Source organism: Salmo trutta, chromosome 24 (assembly GCF_901001165.1).
Source record: "Salmo trutta chromosome 24, fSalTru1.1, whole genome shotgun sequence".
NCBI lineage: Eukaryota > Metazoa > Chordata > Actinopteri > Salmoniformes > Salmonidae > Salmo > Salmo trutta.
The window spans coordinates 27,180,268-27,202,834 of record NC_042980.1 but is presented as its reverse complement, the minus strand read 5'-3'; the positions used below and the strand labels follow the sequence as shown (position 1 = coordinate 27,202,834).

Genomic DNA, 22,567 nt, shown 5'->3' with positions numbered 1-22,567 from the left:
TCCAAGGCCGGAGCTTTCTTTTGCGCCGGTGCCCAGTCCAGGCACAGCGTCCAGTCCAGCTCCATGGCGGGAGCCTTCCTCTGCGCCGGTGCCCAGTCCAGGCACAGCGTCCAGTCCCGCTCCAAGGACAGAGCCTTCCGCTGCGCCGGTGTCCAGTCCAGGCACGGCGGCCAACCCAGCTCCATGGCCAGAGCCTTCCTCTATGCCAGTGGAAGTTCGCACTAATAAAAGATGTGGAACTTTAATCACGCTGCGCCTTGGTCCGTTTCTCCACACGTCCGTGACACAGTTGCAATTTTCCTAAGTCCTTTTTGTGGCACCTAACCACACGACTGAACTGAAGTCAAGGTGCAACAAAACTAGGGCCTGTAGGACCTGCCTTGTTTATAGTGTTGTTAAGAAGGCAGAGCATCAATTTGTTATAGACAGACTTCTCCGCATCTTAGCTACTACTGCATCAATATGTTTTGACCATGACAGTTTACAATCTAGAGTTACTCCAAGCAGTTTAGTCATCTCAACTTGCTCAATTTCCACATTATTTATTATAAGATGTAGTTGATGTTTAGGGTTTAGTGAGTGTTTTGATCCAAATACAATGCTTTTAGTTTGAGAAATATTTAGGGCCAACTTATTCCTTGCCACCCACTCTGAAACTAACTGCAGCTCTTTGACTGTTGCAGTCATTTTAGTCGCTGTAGTAGCTGACGTGTATAGTGTTGAGTCATCCACATACATAGACACTCTGGCTTTACTCAAAGTTAGTGGCATGTCGTTGAAAAAAGCAAGGGGCCTAAACAGCTATGCTGGGGAATTCCTGATTCTAACTGGATTATATTTGAGAGGCTTCCGTTAAAGAACACCCTCTGTGTTCCGTTAGACAAGTAACTCTTTATCCACATTATAGCAGGGGGTGTAAAGCCATAACACATACGTTTTTCCAGCAGCAGACTATGATCAATAGAATCAAAGCAGCACTGAAATCTAACAAGACAGCCCCCACAAACATTTTATCATCAATTTCTCTCAGCCAAACAGTCATTATTGTAAGTGCTGTGCTTGTTGAGTGTCCATGCTGTTGTCAATTTGTTTACTGTAAAATTGCATTGTATCTAGTCAAACACAATTCTTTCCAGAAGTTTACTAAGGGTTGGTAACAGGCTGATTGGTTGGCTATTTGAGCCAGTAAAGAGGGCTTTACTATTCTTGGGTAGCAGAATGACTTTAGCCTCCCTCCAGGCCTGAGGGCACATGCTCTCTAGTAGGCATTCATTGAAGATGTGACAAAATCGTCTGCTATTATCCTCAGTAATTTTCCATCCAGATTGTCAGACCCCGGTGGCTTGTCACTGTTGATAGCCAACAATAATTGTGTCACCTCTTCCATACTGACTTTAAGGAATTCAAAAGTACAATTCTTGTCTTTCATAATTTGGTCCGATATACTTGGATGTGTAGTGTCAGCGTTTGTTGCTGGCATGTCATTGCTAAATTTGCTTGTCTTGCCAATGAAAAAGTAATTAAAGTAGTTTGCGATATCCATGGGCTTTGTGATGAATGAGCCATCTGAGTCAATGACTGAAGGAGCCGAGTTGGCTTTTTTTCCCATAATTTCATTTAAGGTGCCCCAAAGCTTTTTACTATCATTCATCTTTGTTTCATAGTGTAGTTTATTTTTCTTTTTATTTAGTTTAGTCACATGATTTCTGAATTTGCAGTACGTTTGCCAATCAGTTGGGCTGCCAGACTTAATTGCCATTTCTTTTGCCTCATCCCTCTCAACCATACAATTGCTCAATTCCTCAAGTATCATGACACAACGCGAGACCCAGATGCAGACACAGGAGGCAGATGGTTGGAGTCTTACAATGGTTAATAATCCAAAAGGAGTAGGCAAGAGAATGGTCGTGGACAGGCAAAAGGTCAAAACCAGATCAGAGTCCAGGAGGTACAAAGTGGCAGAAAGGCTCGTGGTCAAGGCAGGGAGAATGGTCAGGCAGGCGGGTACAGAGTCTAGAACAGGCAAGGGTCAAAACCGGGAGGACTAGAAAAAAGAGAATAGCAAAGGCAGTACGGGAAAAAATGCTGGTTGACTTGGAACATACGAGACGAACTGGCACAGAGAGACAGGAAACACAGGGATAAATACACTGGGGAAAACAAGCGACACCTGGAGGGGGTGGAGACGATAACGAGGACAGGTGAAACTGATCAGGGTGTGACAGTACACCCCCCCCATAGGGACGCCACCTGGCGTCCTACCTATGAGCATACCTGGTTGACCGGGGTGTTGGCGGTGATGAGGGCTGGATCCAGGATGTCTCTAGTGGGAACCCAGCACCTCTCCTCCGGGCCATAACCCTCCCAGTCAAACAGGTACTGGAAACCCCTGCCCCATTGTCGAACACCCAGGAGACGTTTTAATGTGTAGGCCGGATGGCCATCAATGACACGGGGAGGGGGGTACAGGGTAACACAAGATGGACAGCAGTGGAACTCAGGACTCTAGAGATGGGAACAGGAACAATGAAATGAGGGGACAGTTTGCGGGACTCTACCCGAAGGGGCAGGTCCCGTGTGGACAGCCATACCCTCTGCCCAATGCGGTAGCGGGGACCTGGGGTCCGGCGACGGTCCTCTTGTCGACGATACCTGGAGTTGGTCTTGCGAATAGCCGCCCTGGCGCTTCTCCACGTACATTGACAGCAGCGAACAAACATCTGGGCCGAGGGTATGCTGACCTCCTGTTCTTTTTCCGGGAAGAGTGGAGGCTGATACCCCATGGAGCACTTGAATGGAGAGAGACCCGTAGCCGAACAGGGACGGGTGTTCCGGGCTCCAGGTAGTGGGATTGGTTGAGACCAGGCATCTCAGGGTGGTTTCCAGGTCTTGGTTGGCTCGCTCCAACTGACCGCTAGTTTGGGGATGGAATCCGGATGACAGACAGGACGACGACCCAATAAGGGTACAGAATGCCTTCCAGAACTGAGACGAGAACCCCGATTGGAGACCATGTCTACCGGGAGTCCATGGATCCGGAAGACATGCTGCACCATAAGCTGTCTTCTTGGCAGAAGGTAGTTTAGGGAGAGGGATGAAATGGGCGGCCTTGGAGAACCAATCAACAACCGTCAGAATGACAATGTTGCCATCAGACGGAGGGAGCCCAGTGACAAAGTTCAGAGATATAGGAGACCAGGGACGATGAGGGACTGGTAGAGGGTGAAGGAGGCCAGAAGGAGCTTGCCATGGAGTCTTGTTCTGAGCACACACTGTGCATGCGGCGACGAAGGCAGAGAAGTCAGGAACCATGGTGGGCCACAAGAAATGTTGTCGGAGGAAGGCTAGTGTACGACGGGACCCTGGATGACAGGTCAGCCTGGAGGAATGAGCCCATTCCAGGACCTGGGACTGGACTGGGTTAGGGACAAACAGCCGGTTAGCTGGGCCCCCTTTAGGTCCAGGCTGGGAGCGTTGCGCCTCGCGAACCAGGTTCTCAATACCCCAATCCACAGTGGCAGCAAGGCATGAGGTTGGGAGAATGGTTTTGGAAGTCAAGGGTGTGGCAGAGGAACTGTATAGGCGGGAGAGAGTGTCAGGCTCCACATTTTGTGACCCTGGGTGGTAGGAAATGGTTAAGTTGAATCTGGTAAACGGGAGGGCCTGCCTGGAGTTGAGGCGCTTGACTGTATGGAGGTATTCCAAGTTTTTATGGTCGGTCCAGACCAAGAATGGCTGTTCTGCTCCTTCCAGCCAGTGCCTCCACTCTTCCAACGCCATCTTAACCGCCAGGAGTTCTCCGTTGCCTACATTGTAGTTCCTCTCTGCAGGATTGGGACGATGGGACAGGAAAGCACAGGGATAAAGCTTTTGGTCCTGGGCAGATCGCTGGGACAGGATGGCCCACACTCCAACATCCGAAGCATCAACTTCCATCACAAATTGACACGAGGGGTCCGGATGGATGAGGATGGGTGCTGTTGTGAACCGATGCTTCAGGTCCACAAAGGCTTTGTTGACAGCAGGAGACCATTTGAACGGTACCTTGGGAGAGGTGAGTGCCGAGAGGGGGGCCGCCAGGGTGCTGTAGTCCCAAATGAAATGGCAATAGTAGAAGTTTGCAAAACCAAGAAACTGTTGCAACTGCATCCTGGACGTTGGTTGAGGCCAATCCACCAATGCTTTCACCTTTCTTGGATCCATCTGAACATTGCCCTCAGCAATGACATATCCCGGAAAGGTGATTGTAGAGCGGTGGAACTCACACTTCTCTGCTTTCACGAACAGTTGGTTCTCCAGGAGGCACTGAAGGACCTGTCTGACATGAAGGACATGTTCTTGTGCAGATCGGGAAAAAAACTGGATGTCGTCAAGGTACACAAACACAAACCGGTTTAGCATGTCCCGAAGCACATCATTGACCAAAGCATGACCCCGTACTCATAATGTCCACTGACTGCGTTGAAGGCTGTCTTCCACTCATCCCCCCATGTATCCGAACCAGGTAGTAGGCATTTCGAAGGTCCAACTTGGAAAATATGGTGGCCCCCTGGAGAGGTTCAAACGCCGAGGAGAGGAGAGGTAGGGGGTAACGATTCTTGACAGTAATGTCGTTAAGTCCTCGGTAGTCAATGCACGGACGCAGGGTCTTGTCCTTCTTCTCCACAAAGAAAAACCCTGCAGGGGATACAGACGGACGGACGGCCCCAGTGGTCAGAGACTCCTCTATGTACTCCTCCATAGCTTTGGTCTCTGGTTCGGACAGAGATTACAACCGACCCCGAGGTGGTGTAGTGCCTGGGAGAAGATCAATGGCACAGTCATAAGGACGGTGCAGGGGAAGGGAAGTAGCACGTGCCTTACTAAATACCTCCAGGAGGTCATGATACTCAGTGGGAATGGCAGAGACATACACAGTCTTGCTAACATCATGAGAAAGACGACTTGGGGAAGGCTGTACTGATTGAAGGCAGTGGGAATGGCAAAATGGGCTCCAACCCAGGATGGAGCTTGTGGTCCAGTCAATCACAGGATTGTGTTTTTGTAGCCAAGAAAATCCCAAAACGACTGGAACATGGGGAGATGCAATGAGGAGGAACTGTATGGTCTCACTGTGGTTACCAGAAAACCGTAATTGAATGGGCACAGTACTATGGGTGACTTCCCCTATAGAGCGGCCGTCCAGTGCCCTAGCATCCATGGGAACAGAGAGAGGCTGAGTGGGAGTACCAAGCTCCGAAGCAACAGTGGCATCCATAAAACGCTCATCAGCCCCAGAGTCAATGAGCACTTGGAGAGACTTGGATTGGTCTCCCCACAGCACAAACACAAAAAAGGGTGTGCGGGTGATGGGAATTAGGGAACTCCCAGTCTGACTCACCATAGTGCTGGTACCCACTAGAGACAAGGGTTTCCTAATAGGACAGGTGTCCTGCCCCTCCACAGTACAGACAACAGTTACTGTTCATCCTCCGTGAGCATTCCCCAACTGACAACCTAGCTCTTCCCAACTGCATAGGCTCAGGAGTATCCAACTCACCAATCGTAGATTCAAGAGAGGGCTTGGGTGGCTTCGAATCCTCTCGGAAAAGCTGCCTTTGGAAACTGCTGGATTCCCTCGAAGGTGAATGAGCCATAGCGGGTGCACGATGTTGCCCGAGACCAGACCTCCTCTCCCTCCTACGTTCCCTTAGGCGTCCATTGATTTTGATGGTTAGGGCAATAAGGGAGTCAAGGTCCACCGGTAATTCCCGAGCAGCTAGCTCATCCATTACATCCTCAGACAATCCATGCAGAAAAGTAAAGAAAAGAGACTCCGTATTCCAGGCACTCTCGGCGGCCAATGTGCGAAAATCAACCGCGTAGTCTGCCACACTATGGGTGTTTTGACATAAATCAAGCAGTTTACTGGCCGCCTTAATCCCAGATTCCAGAGACTCAAATAGCTTTCTCACCTCTGCCATAAATTCCTCCAGATGACCAGAAATGGCAGATTGTTGCTCCCAAACTGCCGTAGCCCAGGAGAGCGCCCTTCCTGACATTAGCGTTATGATATACGCTTTCTTTGATCGGTCTGAATGAAACAAAGATGGCTGTAGCTCAAAAATAGCAAGCACTGAGAAAGAAAACCCCGGCAGTCACCAGGATTCCCTGAATATCGCTCCGGAGGAGGTAAGTGGGGTTCTCGGGGAGCCGGGATAGGCTGTACCAACTCACCACAGAGGGAAAGAATTACTGGGTGATTGGGGGTTTTCAGAGGTGGCAGGCAGTCTCTGAGCTAACTCCCTGATTTGCTCCATAATAGCCTTTAACCCATGGTTGTGGCGTTCCGTCAAGGAACAGAGCCCTTCCAAAACGCCCAGTAGCAACTCCTCATGTCTCCCAATGGTGGCTCCCTGCAGGGAGACAGCGTGGCGGAGCTGGTCCAAGTCTGCTGGGTCTGTCATGGCCAGTTTGTACTATCATGACACAAGGCGAGACCCAGATGCAGACACAGGGATAAATACACTGGGGAAAATAAGCGACACCTGGAGGGGGTGGAGACAATAACGAGGACAGGTGAAGCTGATCAGGGTGTGACACCAAGGGGATTTAACAGTTTTTACAGTCATTTTCTTAATGGGTGCATGCTTATTAGTAACTGGAATAAGTAGTTTCATAAATGCGTCAAGTGCAGCGTCTGGTTGCTCCTCAGTACACACCACAGACAGCAAATATTCTTTACATCATCAACATATAAATCACTACAAAACTTCTTGTATGACCTCTTATACATTATATTAGGCCCAGCCTTTGGATCTTTGGTTTTCCTAGATATGGCTATTATATTGTGATCACTACATCCTATGGATTTGGATACTGCTTTAAAGGAAATATCTGCAGCGCTAGTAAAGGTGTGATCAATACATGTAGATTATTTAATTCCTGTGCTGTTTGTAACCCTGGTAGGTTGACTGACAACCTGATCCAGGTTGCAGGCACTGGTTACAGTTTGAAGTTTTTTACTGAGTGGGTAGCTTGATGATAGCCAGTCAATATAGCCAGTCACCCAAAAAATATACTTTTCTGTTGATATCACATACATTATCAAGCATTTCACACATATTATCTAGATACTGACTGTTAGCACTTGGTGGTCTATAGCATCTTCCCACAAGAATGGGCTTTAGGTGAGGCAGATGAACTTAAATCATTTTCCACACACAGTCTGTGCCTGTATTTAGTTTTCATGCTAGTGAGAGCCGAGAATCCACTATCATATAGGCATGTGGTTGCAAAGGGCATCAGTGTCTTAACAGCGCGATTTGCCAAGGCAGGATACTGAGGGCAGCCCTATCCAGAAATCTGACAGTGGCTTCTGATTAAATAACATTTTCACAGAACCGCTTGTTGCAATTTCGATGAGGTTCTCTTGTTCAGATATCGGTAAGTGGACTGGAGGCAGGGCATGAAATGGATAATGAATCCAGTTGTTTGTGTCATCCGTTTCGGGAAAGTACCTGCGTAATTGCACACCCAACTCACTCAGGTGCTTCGCTATATCACATTTGACATTGTCCGTAAGCTTAAGTTCATTTGCACACAAAAAATCATACAATGATGGAAAGACCTGTGTGTTGTCCTTGTTAATGTAGACCGAGAAGAGCTCCAACTTCTTAATCATAGCCTCAATTTTGTCCTGTAAATTGAATATAGTTGCGGAGATTCCCTGTAATCCTAGATTCAGATCATTCAGGTGAGACAAAACATCCCCGAGATAGGCCAGTCATGTGAGAAACTCGTCATCATGCAAGCTGTCAGACAAGTGAAAATTATGGTCAGTAAATAAAACTTTAAGCTCGTCTCCCTTGATAACAAGTGCATGTTGTAAAAGTGTTACATGGTCGCTGCCATATCATTGCATAGTGCAGAAAATACACGAGAGTTCAGGGGCCTTGCTTTAACAAACGTAATTATTTTCACAGTAGTGTCCAGCAAGAGCCTCTCGGTGGATGCTGCAGTGTACCCAAGTGGCGTCGGGAGCAACTGCTTGCACGCGCGTTACCACTCCACTATGTCTCCCTGTCATGGCTTTTGCGCCGTCAGTACAGATACCAACATGAGCAGCAGCTACGTTTGGCTACATACGGACTGTAAGTGGAATACCAGCGAGAGAGTAACGGTTAATGTGATTGGATATTAATTATTTGACTAGGCTACCTGTATTTGACATTGTGTTGTTATTTCACTGAACACTAGATTGTTTAATTGTATTTTTGGCAGTGAAACGAGGCTACACAGGCGAGAAAAAAACTGTATAGCCAAATGTATTGCCCCGTTGGAAAATATAAATGGACTGTTTGAATTTATTTTTACTTAAAAAATATATATATATTATACAAAAAAAAATATGTGAATCACATTTTTATTTGGCGTACCCCCGACTGCATTGTTCGTACCCCAGTTTGGGAATACCTGCTCTAGAGAGACTGGAGAAAGCACATCTCCAGGCTTGCTGTACCTTCCTGAGCTCCTCTCCTCTCCCGGTCCCCCATGACACCATTGCTCCTTGGGACCCGGGCGTTGGTCCCCTCTGTCTGCACATCCTCCTTGATCGTTGCTCGTTCCCTTCCTTTTGAACATGTGACCCCGGATGCCCCTGAAACCCAAGAGATCACAATGAAATGTCAGAATGGATGGCTGGGTGGCTGGCAGAGGGCCGGGGGTCCGGGCTCAGAGTGGGGCTCTGTCAGAGCAGAGCCAGGGCTGGCAGGCTGAGGCTCAGGCTGGGGCTCAGGGGGCATAGGGCTCATTAGCGTGTCGAGGTCAGGACCTTCAGGGACCAACCACCAGGGAGCCAGTGGATTAGAGTAATGAGGGGGATAATGGAGACAATGATGGGGATGAGAGGTTCAGCATGCTGCCTCTCCCTATCGATTCCTGGGTCTCCACCAGGCTCCAGGAAAGCCAGGAAGGAACAGTCCCTAATTCTGTCTAGTTCTGATCCAGTGTGGAAGCTCAGTAGCTCAGTGGCTGGGTGCTTAGTGGAGGGCAGGGTGGAGAACAGACAGAGAGAGGGCGGGGGGAGCTCAGAGAGAGAGAGAGAGGGCAGAGGGAAGAGAGAGAGAGGGCAGGGGAATAGAGAGAGAGGGCAGGGTGAAGAGAGGGAGAGGTCAGGGGGGAGAGAGTGCGAGGGTTGAGGGAAGGGGAGAGAGTTAGACAGAGAGTCATGACTCCCCCCTATCTCCCTCAGCTCAGACTCTCTAGCTGCAGTTCAGGCTGTGTAAGCGAGAGCTTCAAACCTACTGACCTTTAGAAGTAGAGTGGACTCAACTCACTCTTTGTTCAGCTGATTTTATAGCAAGTGCCTCAGACAAAGGCTCAATACACAGTGATAAAACTGATCATGCCTGATAGGGATGGCAGCTTTTACTGACTAACAGATGTGCTTGACCTGGACTGGAAATCCCAGTGAAGCAGATATTTACCTGTTTGTTTGCCCTTTTTAATTCTGTTGTCCTCTGCTTCTGTTTTTGCTGTCTCTTTTTGGTGTCTACACCAGGACTTTGTGATATAACATGGCTTTATAAATACATTTGATTGATTGATTGATTATCCCCTTGTCTTCTTGCAGGTTTCCAGAACAGGCCCAAGTCCCTGAAGGTGTTTGTGAATCCTACCAGCCATAAGAAAGAGGCCTATCAGATCTACAGAGACTATGTTGCACCACTGTTTCAGCTAGCAGACATCAAGGCTGATGTCACCAGTAAGTGTCCCATGAGACTGTGTGCGTGTGCGTGTGCGTGTGTGTGTATAGCAGCAGCTGTACTATTCTGGTGAGTCTAAAGTGCGTCTCACACTTAATAACAGGAGCAGTGTCTCCTCTCCTTACTGAGTAACCTGACCCATGGGAGGGGCTAGGCCCATCTGTTCATCTCCTCCCCCTCTCCTCCTACCCCTCTCCTCCCTCTTCTCACCTCTCCTCTCCTCATCCTCATCTCCTCCTTTCCCCCTGCTCCTCCCCCTCCTCCTCCTGTTCCTCCCCGTTCCTCTCCTCCTCTTCTCCTCATCCTTTTCCTCCCCTCCCCCTCTCCTCTTCCTCCTGTTCCTCTTTCCCCTCCTCCTCCTGTTCCTGTTCCTCCTTCTCCTCCCCCTCCTCCTCTCCTCCTCCTCCTGTTCCTCCTCCTCCCCCTCTTCCTCACCTCCTCTTCCTGTTTCTACTCATCCTCCCCCTCCCCCTACTCCTTTCCTCCTCCTCCTCCTGTCTGTGTATTGTGTATGTGCGCGTGTAAGTGCTTGTGTAAGTGCGTGCATGCTTGTGTGTGTGTGTGTGTGTGTGTGTGTGTGTGTGTGTGTGTGTGTGTGTGTGTGTGTGCTCTAATGAATGCTACTATCTGATTCCAGAGACTTCTAAAAGCCAACTGTAATAGAATCTGGTTGTGTCCCAAATTGCACAATATTCACTATACAGTGCAATACTTTTGACCAGGGCCCTTAGGGTTCATAGAGCTCTGGTCAAAAGTAGTGCACTATGCAGGCAATAGGGTCCCATTTGGGACGCAGCCCTTCTTTCCTGAGGCTGTGTTCTCCCCGTGGGGAGGGCAGGGGATGAGTGGTCGACGAGGAGCCATTAAAACATACTTTACCTAATATAAATTAAATATCTCATTCTGGGCCCCGGCTGGAAGCTGGGAGCTGTTCTGGAGTCTACAATACACTGCAGTGGCAGTTGGGACCAACTGGGTTTGATGATGTTATAATTTCTGTTATTGATGATGTTATTACGTCAATGAATTGTGATGGCGACAAATGTATTCGCAATTTACTTTAACAACTGAATGATAATGTCATTTGGACAATATAATGACAGTTAGGTAGAAACAGAGAGAAATCCTGTTTTTGTAAGCATATAGTTGTAATATTTAGAATAATAGTTGCATAGAATATCTAATGCATGACTAATCATTGAATTTATGTGAATTTATGTATATGGGCCATTTCTTCTGGATAAAAAAAGCATCTCTGCATAGTCTCTGTTTTTACTGTATGTACACAACATACATCAACATCATCTTGATATGACAATACAACTGCAGTACTGGTACCAGGGAAGCAACATTCCTGCAGGTCATTTTTGGCTATAGTGTATTTCTTTCCGGATAGCAGGATATGTTCAAGTCCCTGTTTTTGCTGTACACTGAGTGTACAAAACATTAAGAACACCTTCCTAATGTTGAGTTGCACCCCCCCCCAACCTTTTATGCCCTCAGAACTGCCTCAATTCGTCAGAGCATGGACTCTACAAGGTGTCTAAAGCATTCCACAGGGATGCTGGCCCATGTTGACTCCAATGCGTCCCACAGTTGTGTCAAGTTAGCTAGATGTCCTTTGGGTGGTGGACTGCTCTTGATACACACAGGAAACTGTTGAGCATGAAAAACCCAGCAGCGTTGCAGTTCTTAACAGAAGCCTGTGTGCCTGGCACCTACTACCATACCCCGTTCAAATGCACTTAAATATTTTGTCTTGCCCGTTCACTCTCTGAATGGCACACATACGCAATCCATGTCTCAATTGTCTCAAGGCTGAACATTCCGTCTTTAACCTGTCTCCTCCCCTTCATCTACACTGATTGAGGTGGATTTAACAAGTGACATCAATAAGGGATCATAGCATTCACCTGGGTGTTTTGTACACTCAGTGTGTAATGTCGCGTGTGTAGGTGGCAGGGAAGTCAGGCGCAGGAGAATCGAACTTGGTATAAATGGAGTAGTTTAATAGCGTTCAACAAAACTCCAAAAACCAAAGTACATAATACATAAAAGTGTGTACAAGAACCCGTCGCGCACCAATCCATAATACACGAGCATACAAACAAAACAATCTCTGACAAGGACATGAGGGGAAACAGAGGGTTAAATACACAACATGTAATGAATAGGATTAGAACCAGGTGTGTAGGAAGACAAGACAAAACCAATGGAAAATGAAAAATGGATCAATGATGGCTAGAAGACCGGTGACGTCGACCGCCGAGGAGAGGCATCGACTTCGGCAGAAGTCGTGACACAGTGTATATGTCCACCTAACACTTCCATGTAACAATACAACTGCAGTGGTAGGCATTGGTACCAGAGACATAGACCAGGAATGAAATATCCATGTGGTCTTTCAGATAGATTTATTTTTTTAAAAGAGAAAAAAAAGTAACCTTTATTTAATTAACTGCCTTGTTCAGGGGCAGAACGACAGATTTTTACCTTGTCAGCTCGGGGATTCGATCCAGCAACCTTTCGCTTACTGGCCCAACACTCTAACCAATATGATACACATTCTCACACAACAAATCCTCATCTGCAAGTGTCACATCCGTCATGGTGGAGCCTGTGATGGTTGTGTGTGTGTGTGATGGGTGTGTGTGTGTGTGATGGGTGTGTGTGTGTGTGTGATGGGTGGGTACAGCTGGGACTAACCTGCTCCGACAGAGAGGAGGTGCCCCAGAAATGCTAAGTGGGGCAAGGCCATGTAACGCCATCTGTGGTATAGAACCCCGTTCCCCCATATTCCTTGGCATCTTCCTTTGTGGGTGTGTGTGTCGGGTGGGGGATGAGGTGGGGGAGGGGTGGGGGGGATTGTATCTGTATGTGTGTTAAGGACAGCGATGCAGAGTGACAGTTACCTAGTCTCTGGAGAACTGGGTGGGGATACGGGTGCTCCTCTCCCTGGCGTGCCACCCGCTATCCGTCCTGTCTCCCCCACACCCCCACTGTGGATATGCCCACATCCCAAATTTCCAATGTATCAACTCGCTCCAGTGCTGTTGTACATCATAGTAGTCTCACTGTGTCCCTCGGATGTCCTTCCCCCCCGAAAGTTTGACCTCTTTCTGCCTGAAAAAACAGATTTAGGATTTAGAATAACACACCAACTACACATGTTATTACAAAATAATGAACATCAGTGTTGCAAAGGATTTAAAATATCCACACCAACTACACATGTTATAACAAAATAATGAACACGAGTAGTGGCGTTACTGACCTTGTTTTGCATAAGTGAGAGAAGCATTAACACTCTGGAGGCAGCCTCTTTGCATTGCTTCTCTTTTCTTCACACAAAATGCAAACAGCATGCAAGTATAAATTGTACTTTACAGCCACCCCCATATGTTCATCAGCCATGTGCCAAATGAACATTGGATAGAGATACTAAAAGCCATGTTTTTGTGCCAGCCCAGCCCTCTGATTTCATCTTTCATTCACTAACACATTTATTTATGTTCTCTTGTCTTTCTCTCTTCACAGTCACTGAAAGAAAAGGGGCACGCTTTATCCATTCTGTGCAGAATCTAACTTGGATGAATATGATGGGTAGGTTTGCTTGCCACACTATCTGTTAGATGGTCCATATAAATCCTCTCCATAAAATATCAGACAGAAAGAAAACCAACCAATACACTGATCTGAGACAGTGCTCCCAGTACGGGAATGCAGCTGCAGCAGACTGATACATCTAATCTCATCTAAGGCAATTAATAAAGCCAATCACTTTATTCATTTTTTTTATTCAGGGGTTAGATAGGTAAACAAAAACACCACATTGATATGGAGTTGAGTAATCAGCATGGTGAGATTCCAATTAATACAAGGTATTATACTGGGCTGTGATGTGAGGGTGGAGGGATGAGGGTGGAGGGATGAGGGTGGAGGGATGGGGATGGAGGGATGAGGGTGGAGGGATGGGGATGGAGGGATGAGGGTGGAGGGATGGGGATGGAGGGATGGGGATGGAAGGATGGGGATGGAGGGATGAGGGTGGAGGGATGAGGGTGGAGGGATGGGGATGGAGGGATGGGGATGGAGGGATGGGGATGGAGGGATGAGGGTGGAGGGATGAGGGTGGAGGGATGAGGGTGGAGGGATGGGGATGGAGGGATGAGGGTGGAGGGATGGGGATGGAGGGATGAGGGTGGAGGGATGGGGATGGAGGGATGGGGATGGAGGGATGAGGGTGGAGGGATGAGGGTGGAGGGATGGGGATGGAGGGATGAGGGTGGAGGGATGGGGATGGAGGGATGAGGGTGGAGGGATGGGGATGGGGGGATGGGGATGGAGGGATGGGGATGGATGATGGCACAGAGTCAAAGTCAGATGAGGAAGTAATCCCATGTCTGTGGTACGGTCTGTTTTGTTTATCCTCTTAAAGTGGCATTTACAGTAGCTGTAATAAAAAGTTAGAGAGAGATAGAAGGAGAGAGAGAGATAGAAGGAGAGCAAGAGCGAAAAGGAGAGAGAGAGGAGTAAGAGAGTAGAGAGAGAGACGGTGAGGGAAGGGAGAGTCCAGGTTTAAAAAAATTAGTGATAATACTATGATTAGAACAGTGTGCCGGGGGACCAAGTCGACCCAGCCGAGGCAGTCTCCTTTAAAGGAGTGTGTGGGTGTGTGTCCTCTCCAGTGTGGGCACGGCAGGTGGCACTTTAATTACTTGTTCTGGAAGCAGTGATGAAGTACCTTCCATCCAGCAGACTGCTGGTGTGTGCGTGTGTGTGTGTGCGTTCTCTCCCTGTCCGTGTGTGTGTATGTGTGTGAGTGTGTTTTTACACCACACTGCCACACCATAGCTCCCATGTGTCTGCATTATAGTCACAATTAGATCCTCTTAGGTAGCTCCGGACTCCTGTTAAACCAGGATTGCTGCATTGGTGTCGCTCAGCAGATCAGGACAGACTAGTCTACACCACAACCTCACCCTTAGGAGGGGTGGGGGAGAGAAGGGTAGGGTGCAGGGTGGGGAAGGAGGAGGAGGGAGGTAGAGGCAGGAAGAAGATGTAGGGGCGGGAGGTAGACAGGGGTGGGAGGTAGGCAGGAGAGGGAGAACGGAAAGACGGAGGGATGTCTGGCTCATGCTCTGCTAGGCAGGTCTGATATGAGGGACAGATGGAGCAGGTGTGAAGGGTGACTGGTGGAAAAGCTGAGCTCATGATTCTTCTGTCCTGCTCTCACAACCTCATTACTGTGGCCCACATATATTAGACACATTATGACACGTATACACAAGCAATATCTCAATGAATATCTCAATATTTCTTACATGATAAGAACAAATGTGTGTTGTGTACTGTAGGTTGTATTGTTTGGATGTATGGTTGACGTTAAGAGTCAGACATATGTTATGCTCCTCTTATCAAAATTAAATATTCTGTTTGCATGGCAAAATCACTGGGTAAGTCCCTGAAGATTCAAGCTAAGCTACTTAAAACCTCTTACATCTACACGTTCCGCTAGCGGAACGTCTGCTCCAATATCCAATGATGGGCGGGGCGCGAAATTCAAACTCCTCTAAATCCGAAAACTTACACTTTTCAAACATATGACTATGTTACAGCTATTTAAAGACAAGACTCTCCTTTATCTAACCAAACTGTCCGATTTCAAAAAGGCTTTACAGCGAAAGCAAAACATTAGATTATGTCAGCAGAGTACCCAGCCAGGAATAATCACACAGCCATTTTTCAAGCTAGCATATCATGTCACATAAACCCAAACCATATCTAAATGCAGCACTAACCTTTGATGATCTTCATCAGATGACACACCTAGGACATTGTGTTATACAATACATGCATGTCTGTTCAATCAAGTTCATATTTATATCAAAAACCAGCTTTTTACATTAGCATGTGACGTTCAGAACTAGCATTCCCACCGAACACTTCCGGTGATTTTACTAAATTACTCACGATAAACGTTCACAAAAAGCATAACAATTATTTTAAGAATTATAGATACAGAACTCCTCTATGCACTCGATATGTCCGATTTTAAAATAGCTTTTCGGATGAAGCACATTTTGCAATAATGTAAGTACATAGCCCGGCGTTACAGGGCTAGCTATTTAGACACCCACCCAGTGTAGCCTTCACCAAAATCACATTTCCTATAAGAAAAATGTTCTTACCTTGCTTGTTCTTCATCAGAATACACTGCCAGGACTTCTACTTCAATAACAAATGTAGGTTTGGTCCCAAATAATCCATCGTTATATCCAAACAGCGACGTTTTGTTCGTGCGTTCTAGACACTATCCCAACGCTAAATCTCGGCCACGAGCATGACGCAAAATATGACAAAAAATTTCGAAATATTCCATTACCGTACTTCGAAGCATGTCAACCGCTGTTTAAAACCAATATTTATGCAATTTATCTCGTAGAGAAGCGATAATATTCCAACCGGGAATCTGCCTGTCTGTAAACTGAGGAAAAAACCAAAAGCCGGGGGCGGGGCGTGTCACGCGCCTAAGGCTTAGTCCATTGACTGACCACTCAGCATTTGCTCTCGTGTGCTTCAGCCAGGGCTTTGAATGACATCATTCCTGTTTTTCCCGGGCTGTGAGACTCCATTGTTGACGTGAGAAGTGTCACGTAAGAGCAGAGATCCTTTGTAAACGATAGAGAGAATCAAGAAGGGCAAGAAATGTTCAGACAGGGTACTTCCTGAACAGAAGCATCTCAGGTTTTTGCCTGCCATAGGAGTTCTGTTATACTCACAGACACCATTCAAACAGTTTCAGAAACTTTGGAGTGTTTTCTCTCCAAAGCTAATAATTATATGCATATTCCAGTTTCTGGGCAGGACTAATAATCAGATTAAATCGGGTACGTTTTTTATCCAGCCGTGAAAATACTGCCCCCTAGATGTAACAGGTTAACCCAACATAGCCTTGTTCGGTTGTTTGCAGAACAGGATCATCATTAAGCAGGGAAGCTGTGGTATTACTAATACAAGTGTCATGTAATGTCTAATTGATTTGCAATATCCCCAAACTATTCAGAGACAGGCTTCATAACATGCACTTCAATCAGAGTCAGAACCTGATTGTACAGGATTCACACAAGGCTTATTTCATACAACATCTGGAAGTTTTAGATGTCCGTCTCTATGGAGCTCTTTTTTACTTTGGTTAGATAGGAATTGTGTCTAGCTATATAGGAAGCTTTCACAGACTGTGTGGAAGACGTACAGTATATTCCCCATAGAGGATGAGGTTTTCTAGAGTAGTCCGCTTAAGGAGAGGCTTTTCGTGTGGAAGACATATTCCCAATAGAGTATGTGGTGTTATAGATTCAGGGTCCTTCGCAATGGTCTGATTCTAGATAATTTCCTCTTTGTCTTGTCAACACCAGCTTAATTAACCCCAGAAGACTGAGAAGTGGTGCGAAGGCATAAAACGCTAATCACGTATGTCTTCATTAATAGATCATAACTCATTCATCTCTGCTTTTAAGGAAAAAAGTATATTTTTTACCACTGTTTTTCCAGGAAGTCATGCAGGGTGTGACAGCGTGACAGCCTCAGTCCCTGTTACATGGGTTGTAACCCAAATGGCACACTATTTTCTTTAAAGTGCACTACTTTTGACACTACTTTTGGCCCGTAAGGCTCTGGTTGAAAGTAGTGCACTATAAATGGAATAGGGTGCCATTTGGGACACAACCATGGAATCGTGGCGTGTGTAACACAATAGGAATGTCAGACACTACTGTAGGCTGCTGCGATGTGTGTAATTATTTCCAGATCTCACATTAGTGTTAATTATCAGCTCCTCAAATTAAAACATTGTATTAACCAGAGCTTTACTGCCTTTTACAGATTTTATTACTGCCTTCCTGCTTGGGGGGGTGGATAGGAGATGAGAGGTAGTTTAGTGGAGAGCCTGTGTTCTTTAATAGAGGTATGTATTGCCAGTGTATCACCAAGCAATGACAGAACATTAGGCAGAGCGTAGAGGAGAATGATATGTCATTAGACATCTTTGGAACACGATGAGAACTTGAGGTCAAAGCCTGGCTCCTATCTAATGCCTCAGCTATATAACCTGTATATAACCTGAGTCTGTCATACACTGTGAAGTGGGCCTCATCGGCTCAGGATATGACAGACAAATTCCTTGCTGCTGATTAATAATGTTTTCAGTGAGTGAAACATATAAACACTGAATCTAATAATCAGTTCAAGGAATCTTAGAATTTTGACCACATTTAGTGCTGACATTTATGTACAAATTGCTTTGTTTTGTTACCACTGCTAAGTAAACTACAGCTCAATATCAAAACCTTAGTAACAGGCATGTCATCCAATGGGAGGGGCCAATAAAATAGCATAAAATAATTTTACACAATATAATCACCCTTTAATTACAACTAGCCATGGATTGGAGGCTAAACTAATCTTTTTAGGAGCAGTAATATAAGGTCTTGTTCAAAAGCATTTCTGAAATGAACTGTAATAAGCTTTCATCAGTGTACATGTATTAGTAATGTGCTTATTGGAGCTTAATAGGCTCAGGCTTACAGATTTGAACAAATTCCTGGAAAATGCTGCATCCATGACATAATCTGACTATTCAATACATTACTGGGAATTATAATTTCAATTAATTGAAATGGATTCGACTCATATACTAAACAGGTCTAGGTCAACCAGCGCTGTAGTAATGATGAGTGTAGAGAGTAGGCCTGTGTGTGTGTGTGTGTGTGTGTGTGTGTGTGTGTGTGTGTGAGTGTGTGTGTGTGTGTGTGTGTGTGTGTGTGTGTGCATGTCTGTATCTGTGTGTGTGTGCGTTCTTGCATGTGTATCCACCTGTCTGTCTGGCCCTGACCTGTATTACAGACATGTTCTCTGTTTAGTCAGGTGATTATTATGATTGATTTATCTTGCTATGTCAGTATGTCATGTTTACCTCAGCTACGTAGGCTGAGAGGAGGAAATCCTTACTCAGGCATTTACCCTGAGCTGCATTGAAGTTCACTGTTTCATGCTCTGTGTGTGTGTGTGTGTGTAACGTTGTATTTTATCCTTCAGGGTGGTGTGTGTCAGCGTCGACAACTCGTGGCCGATTTATGCGTGTGCTGTATCTCATACATGTGTGTTTTCTCCAGGGTTGTGGCTGTCGGTGGGGACGGCTCGGTGGCCGAGGTGGCCCATGGGTTGTTGCTGCAGGCCCAGATGGAGTCACGCAGGGACACCGACTCCATGTTTACGCCTGTCCAAGCACCAATTCCTCTAGGGCTAATACCAGCAGGTGAAGAGCAATGGTGGCAGCGCACACACACAACAACAAACACACGCACACACACACACACACACACACATGCGCAGGCACACACTCATGCACACACAAGCAGACACACACACTCCAGCAGGTGAGGAGCAAGGATGGCTTGACCTCTCTGTTCTGCAGCTGTTCTCAATCCTCACCCAATATTTAGAACAGCTTATCTCCGGGTGATGAGATGACCATGTAGTTTATGAAGTGTACATCCGCTAATGGAACACCATGTTGGTTTGAATGGTTTTAGCTTGTATGCTATTACACACCATCAGTCCATAAAGGTCATATGGTTATAAATGTTTTCTTGAAGCATAGCAGAGGCTTCTCAAATTTGAGCATTGTGAAATTGTGTTAATAGAGCAAAGTGATTTCTTAGCCAATCAAAACATATATTTTGTAACTAGGCAAGTCAGTTAAGAACAAATTCTTATTTGCAATGACAGCCTAGGAACAGTGGGTTAACTGCCTTGTTCAGGAGCAGAACGATAGATTTTTACCTTGTCGGATTCGATCTAGCAACCTTTTGGTTACTGGCTCAACGCTCTAGCCACTAGGCTACCTGCCACCCCATGATTCAGGACCATGTAATTGACAAACATCACAATATTGTCCAATGTCAATGACATTTCCATAGAGGGAGTTATTTACTTCTCCATTGAAAACAAACTGGTAGTTCAAGCAAGTGTATCAATTTCAACTTGATTGAATTGCAATTTGGTTTGATTGCACTGGGAGCTAATTGCCTTGTATTTGAGACTGAACCACAATTATACTTTTGCTATTCCACTTTAAAATTGTGAACATTTGCTGTCCATCAACCATTGAACATGCATGTGGCTCAGACATTGGCTGAGTGTATGCCTCATGCAGTAGATGATGGTTATAGAGCAGGCAGGTCACCCCGTGATACAAATCAGTATTCGTCATCCATCCATGTTTGAGGACGTCGGGAGATGACGTGGAAACCGGCCACTAGGGTTTTGGTTTTGCTGGGGTGTTGTGGATGGGGATGGTAGATGGTGTAAGTATCTGATTCCAAAGGTTGCATGTTCGAATCCAGCGATATAAAGTTGTTTTTGATATTTTGGTTTTAAGCCTATCCAAAACCTAAGAAACTAGTCGCACCCCTTGACTTATTCCACATTTTGTTGTGTTACAGCCTGAATTCAAAATGGATAAAAAAAAAAAATTCTCACCCATCAACCCACAATACCCCATAATGAAAAAGTGAAAACATGTTTTTAACATTTTTTGCAAATGTATTGAAAATTCATTACAGAAATATGTCATAAGTATTCACACCCCCAAGTCAATACTTTGTAGAAGCACCTTTAATAGCAATTACAGCTGTGAGTCTTTCTGGGTAAGTCTAAGAGCTTTCCACACCTGGATTATGTAACATTTGCCCATCAATCTTTTCAAAATTCTTCAAGCTTTGTCAAGTTGATTGTTGATCATTGCTAGACAACCGTTGTCAGGTCTTACCATAGATTTTCAAGCAGATTTAAGTCAAAACTGTAACTCGGCCACTAATGTATTATATATTTTTTTTACACTTTTTTTTTTTTTTACACCAATAGGTGCCCTTATTTGCTAGGCATTGGAAAACCTCCCTGGTCTTTGTGGTTGAATCTGTGTTTGAAATGCACTGCTCGACTGAGGGACCTTACAGATAATTGTATGTGTGGGGTACAGAGATGAGGTAGTCATAAATAAATCACGTTAAACTCTATTATTGCACACAGAGTGAGTCCATGCAACGTATTATGTGACTCCTTAAGCAAATTCTTACTCATGAACTTTTTTAGGCTTGCCATAACAAACGGGTTGAATACTCATTGACTCAAGACATTTCAGCTTTTATTTTGCAATTAATTAGGAAAAATTTGGAAAAACATATTTCCACGTTTACATTATGGGGTATTGTGTGTAGGTCGGGGACCAAAAGAATCTCCATTTTATGTATTTTAAATTCAGGCTGTAACACCACAAAATGTGTAAAAGGTCAAGGGGTGTGAATACTTTCTGAAGCAACTTTATGTGACAAAACAAGCAAGTATAGTGTAGAGAATCATTGTACCATCTAAACCGCTGTGAAATATATTTTTCATAACCCCAAATATTGTATTTTCAGCTGTTTGAAGTTGGTGTACAAAACCGAAAGTAAAAGAGGCAGAAAATAAAACATACAAATAGCGCACATAAAATAGATCTACCACTTCTTACACTTGCTTTCAATGAGAATGACAGATCTATAACTCACATTTCTATGTGAGTTTGGTCGGGTCGCCCAAAAAGTTACATATTGCAACTTATACACTTCGAAATTTGACGTTTGCAACAACTTCGAAATTTGACATTTAAGAAACATGGATGAACGTCTAATTCTGATGTGAGACTGTGAGAGCTTGTAGTACAGAGAGCTCATCACTCCAATAATTTGTGGAATAAACCCTCATAGCCACACATACACACACACACACTCACGCATCATGAGTGGCCCTACACACCACAGCCGGCAGCGAGGGTATCAACAACGCTGCCGTGGGCCAGTCCGGCTTTTTGGGCCAACAGTTTGACCTTCACGTGTCATTCTAGGCTGTGGTGGTGGGTGGTAAAATGGAGTGCTGTTGTTAGCAGCCACTCTGCACTCACTGCAAATTGGTCGCTCAGAGGTCACTGTTTCTCTTCATTAGTGGGTGTTCTCAAGGGAGTATTTGTGAACAGTTTCTTGTCACAAACAGGAGAGAGAGGAGAGATAGGCACCGCTGTACCATGACTATGTCACTCCTGAGACTGAAGGAGGGATGCTATCATGTCTCCTTTGTTGAAGGAAATAATAAATAAACTCCATAGTTTATCAAAATGACACCATTTGAATTTAGAAAATAGTTGGAATTAGGGTACTGTCAAAGTAAACCATTATATTCATAGTCTCAACAATATCCATATATATTATATATCTTACAGTTTTTTCATTTAATGAATTTATTTGTCTGCTGAGATTTAAAAATTGAGCTAAGGGCGGCAGTCTAGCGGTTAGAGCATTGGGCCAGTCACCGAAAGGTTGCTGGTTTGAATACCTCAGCCGGCAAAGAGAAAAATCTGTAGATGTGTCCTTGAGCAAGGCTCTTAACCCTAATTTGCTCCATGAGTGCTGTACTACTATGGCTGATCATCCACGGGATGATTTTTTATCTTGAGTGGATGGTCAGGGGGCCGGAACATAATGTAACGAGGGTTGTCTAAAGGAGACCAAGGCGCAGCGTGTAGAGTGCTCATATTTACTTTTAATTAATATATTTTAACAAAACAACAAAACGACCGACAACAGTTCCGTCAGGTGAAATACACTAAACAGAAAACAACTACCCACAAAACCCAGGAAGAAAAAAACCCTACTTAAATATGATCTCTAATCAGAGGCAACGAGTATCAGCTCCCTCCAATTAGAGATCAACCCAAACAATCCCAA

The 22,567-nt window shown here is 45.4% G+C and overlaps 1 protein-coding gene across 2 annotated transcripts in view; it reads left to right on the top strand.

Annotated features, from left to right (window-relative positions):
- LOC115161004 (ceramide kinase-like protein) overlaps positions 1-22,567 on the top strand; it is a 100,252-nt gene that overhangs the window by 42,379 nt on the left and 35,306 nt on the right. The window contains exons 3-5 of one of the 2 annotated variants that reach the window (XM_029711635.1): positions 9,614-9,745; positions 13,284-13,349; positions 18,920-19,062. In XM_029711635.1, coding sequence (XP_029567495.1) covers positions 9,614-9,745; positions 13,284-13,349; positions 18,920-19,047 — 326 coding nt within the window. In that variant the 3' untranslated portion in view covers positions 19,048-19,062. The remainder of the gene's footprint in view (positions 1-9,613; positions 9,746-13,283; positions 13,350-18,919; positions 19,063-22,567) is intronic. The other variant, XM_029711637.1, reaches the window with a different exon arrangement.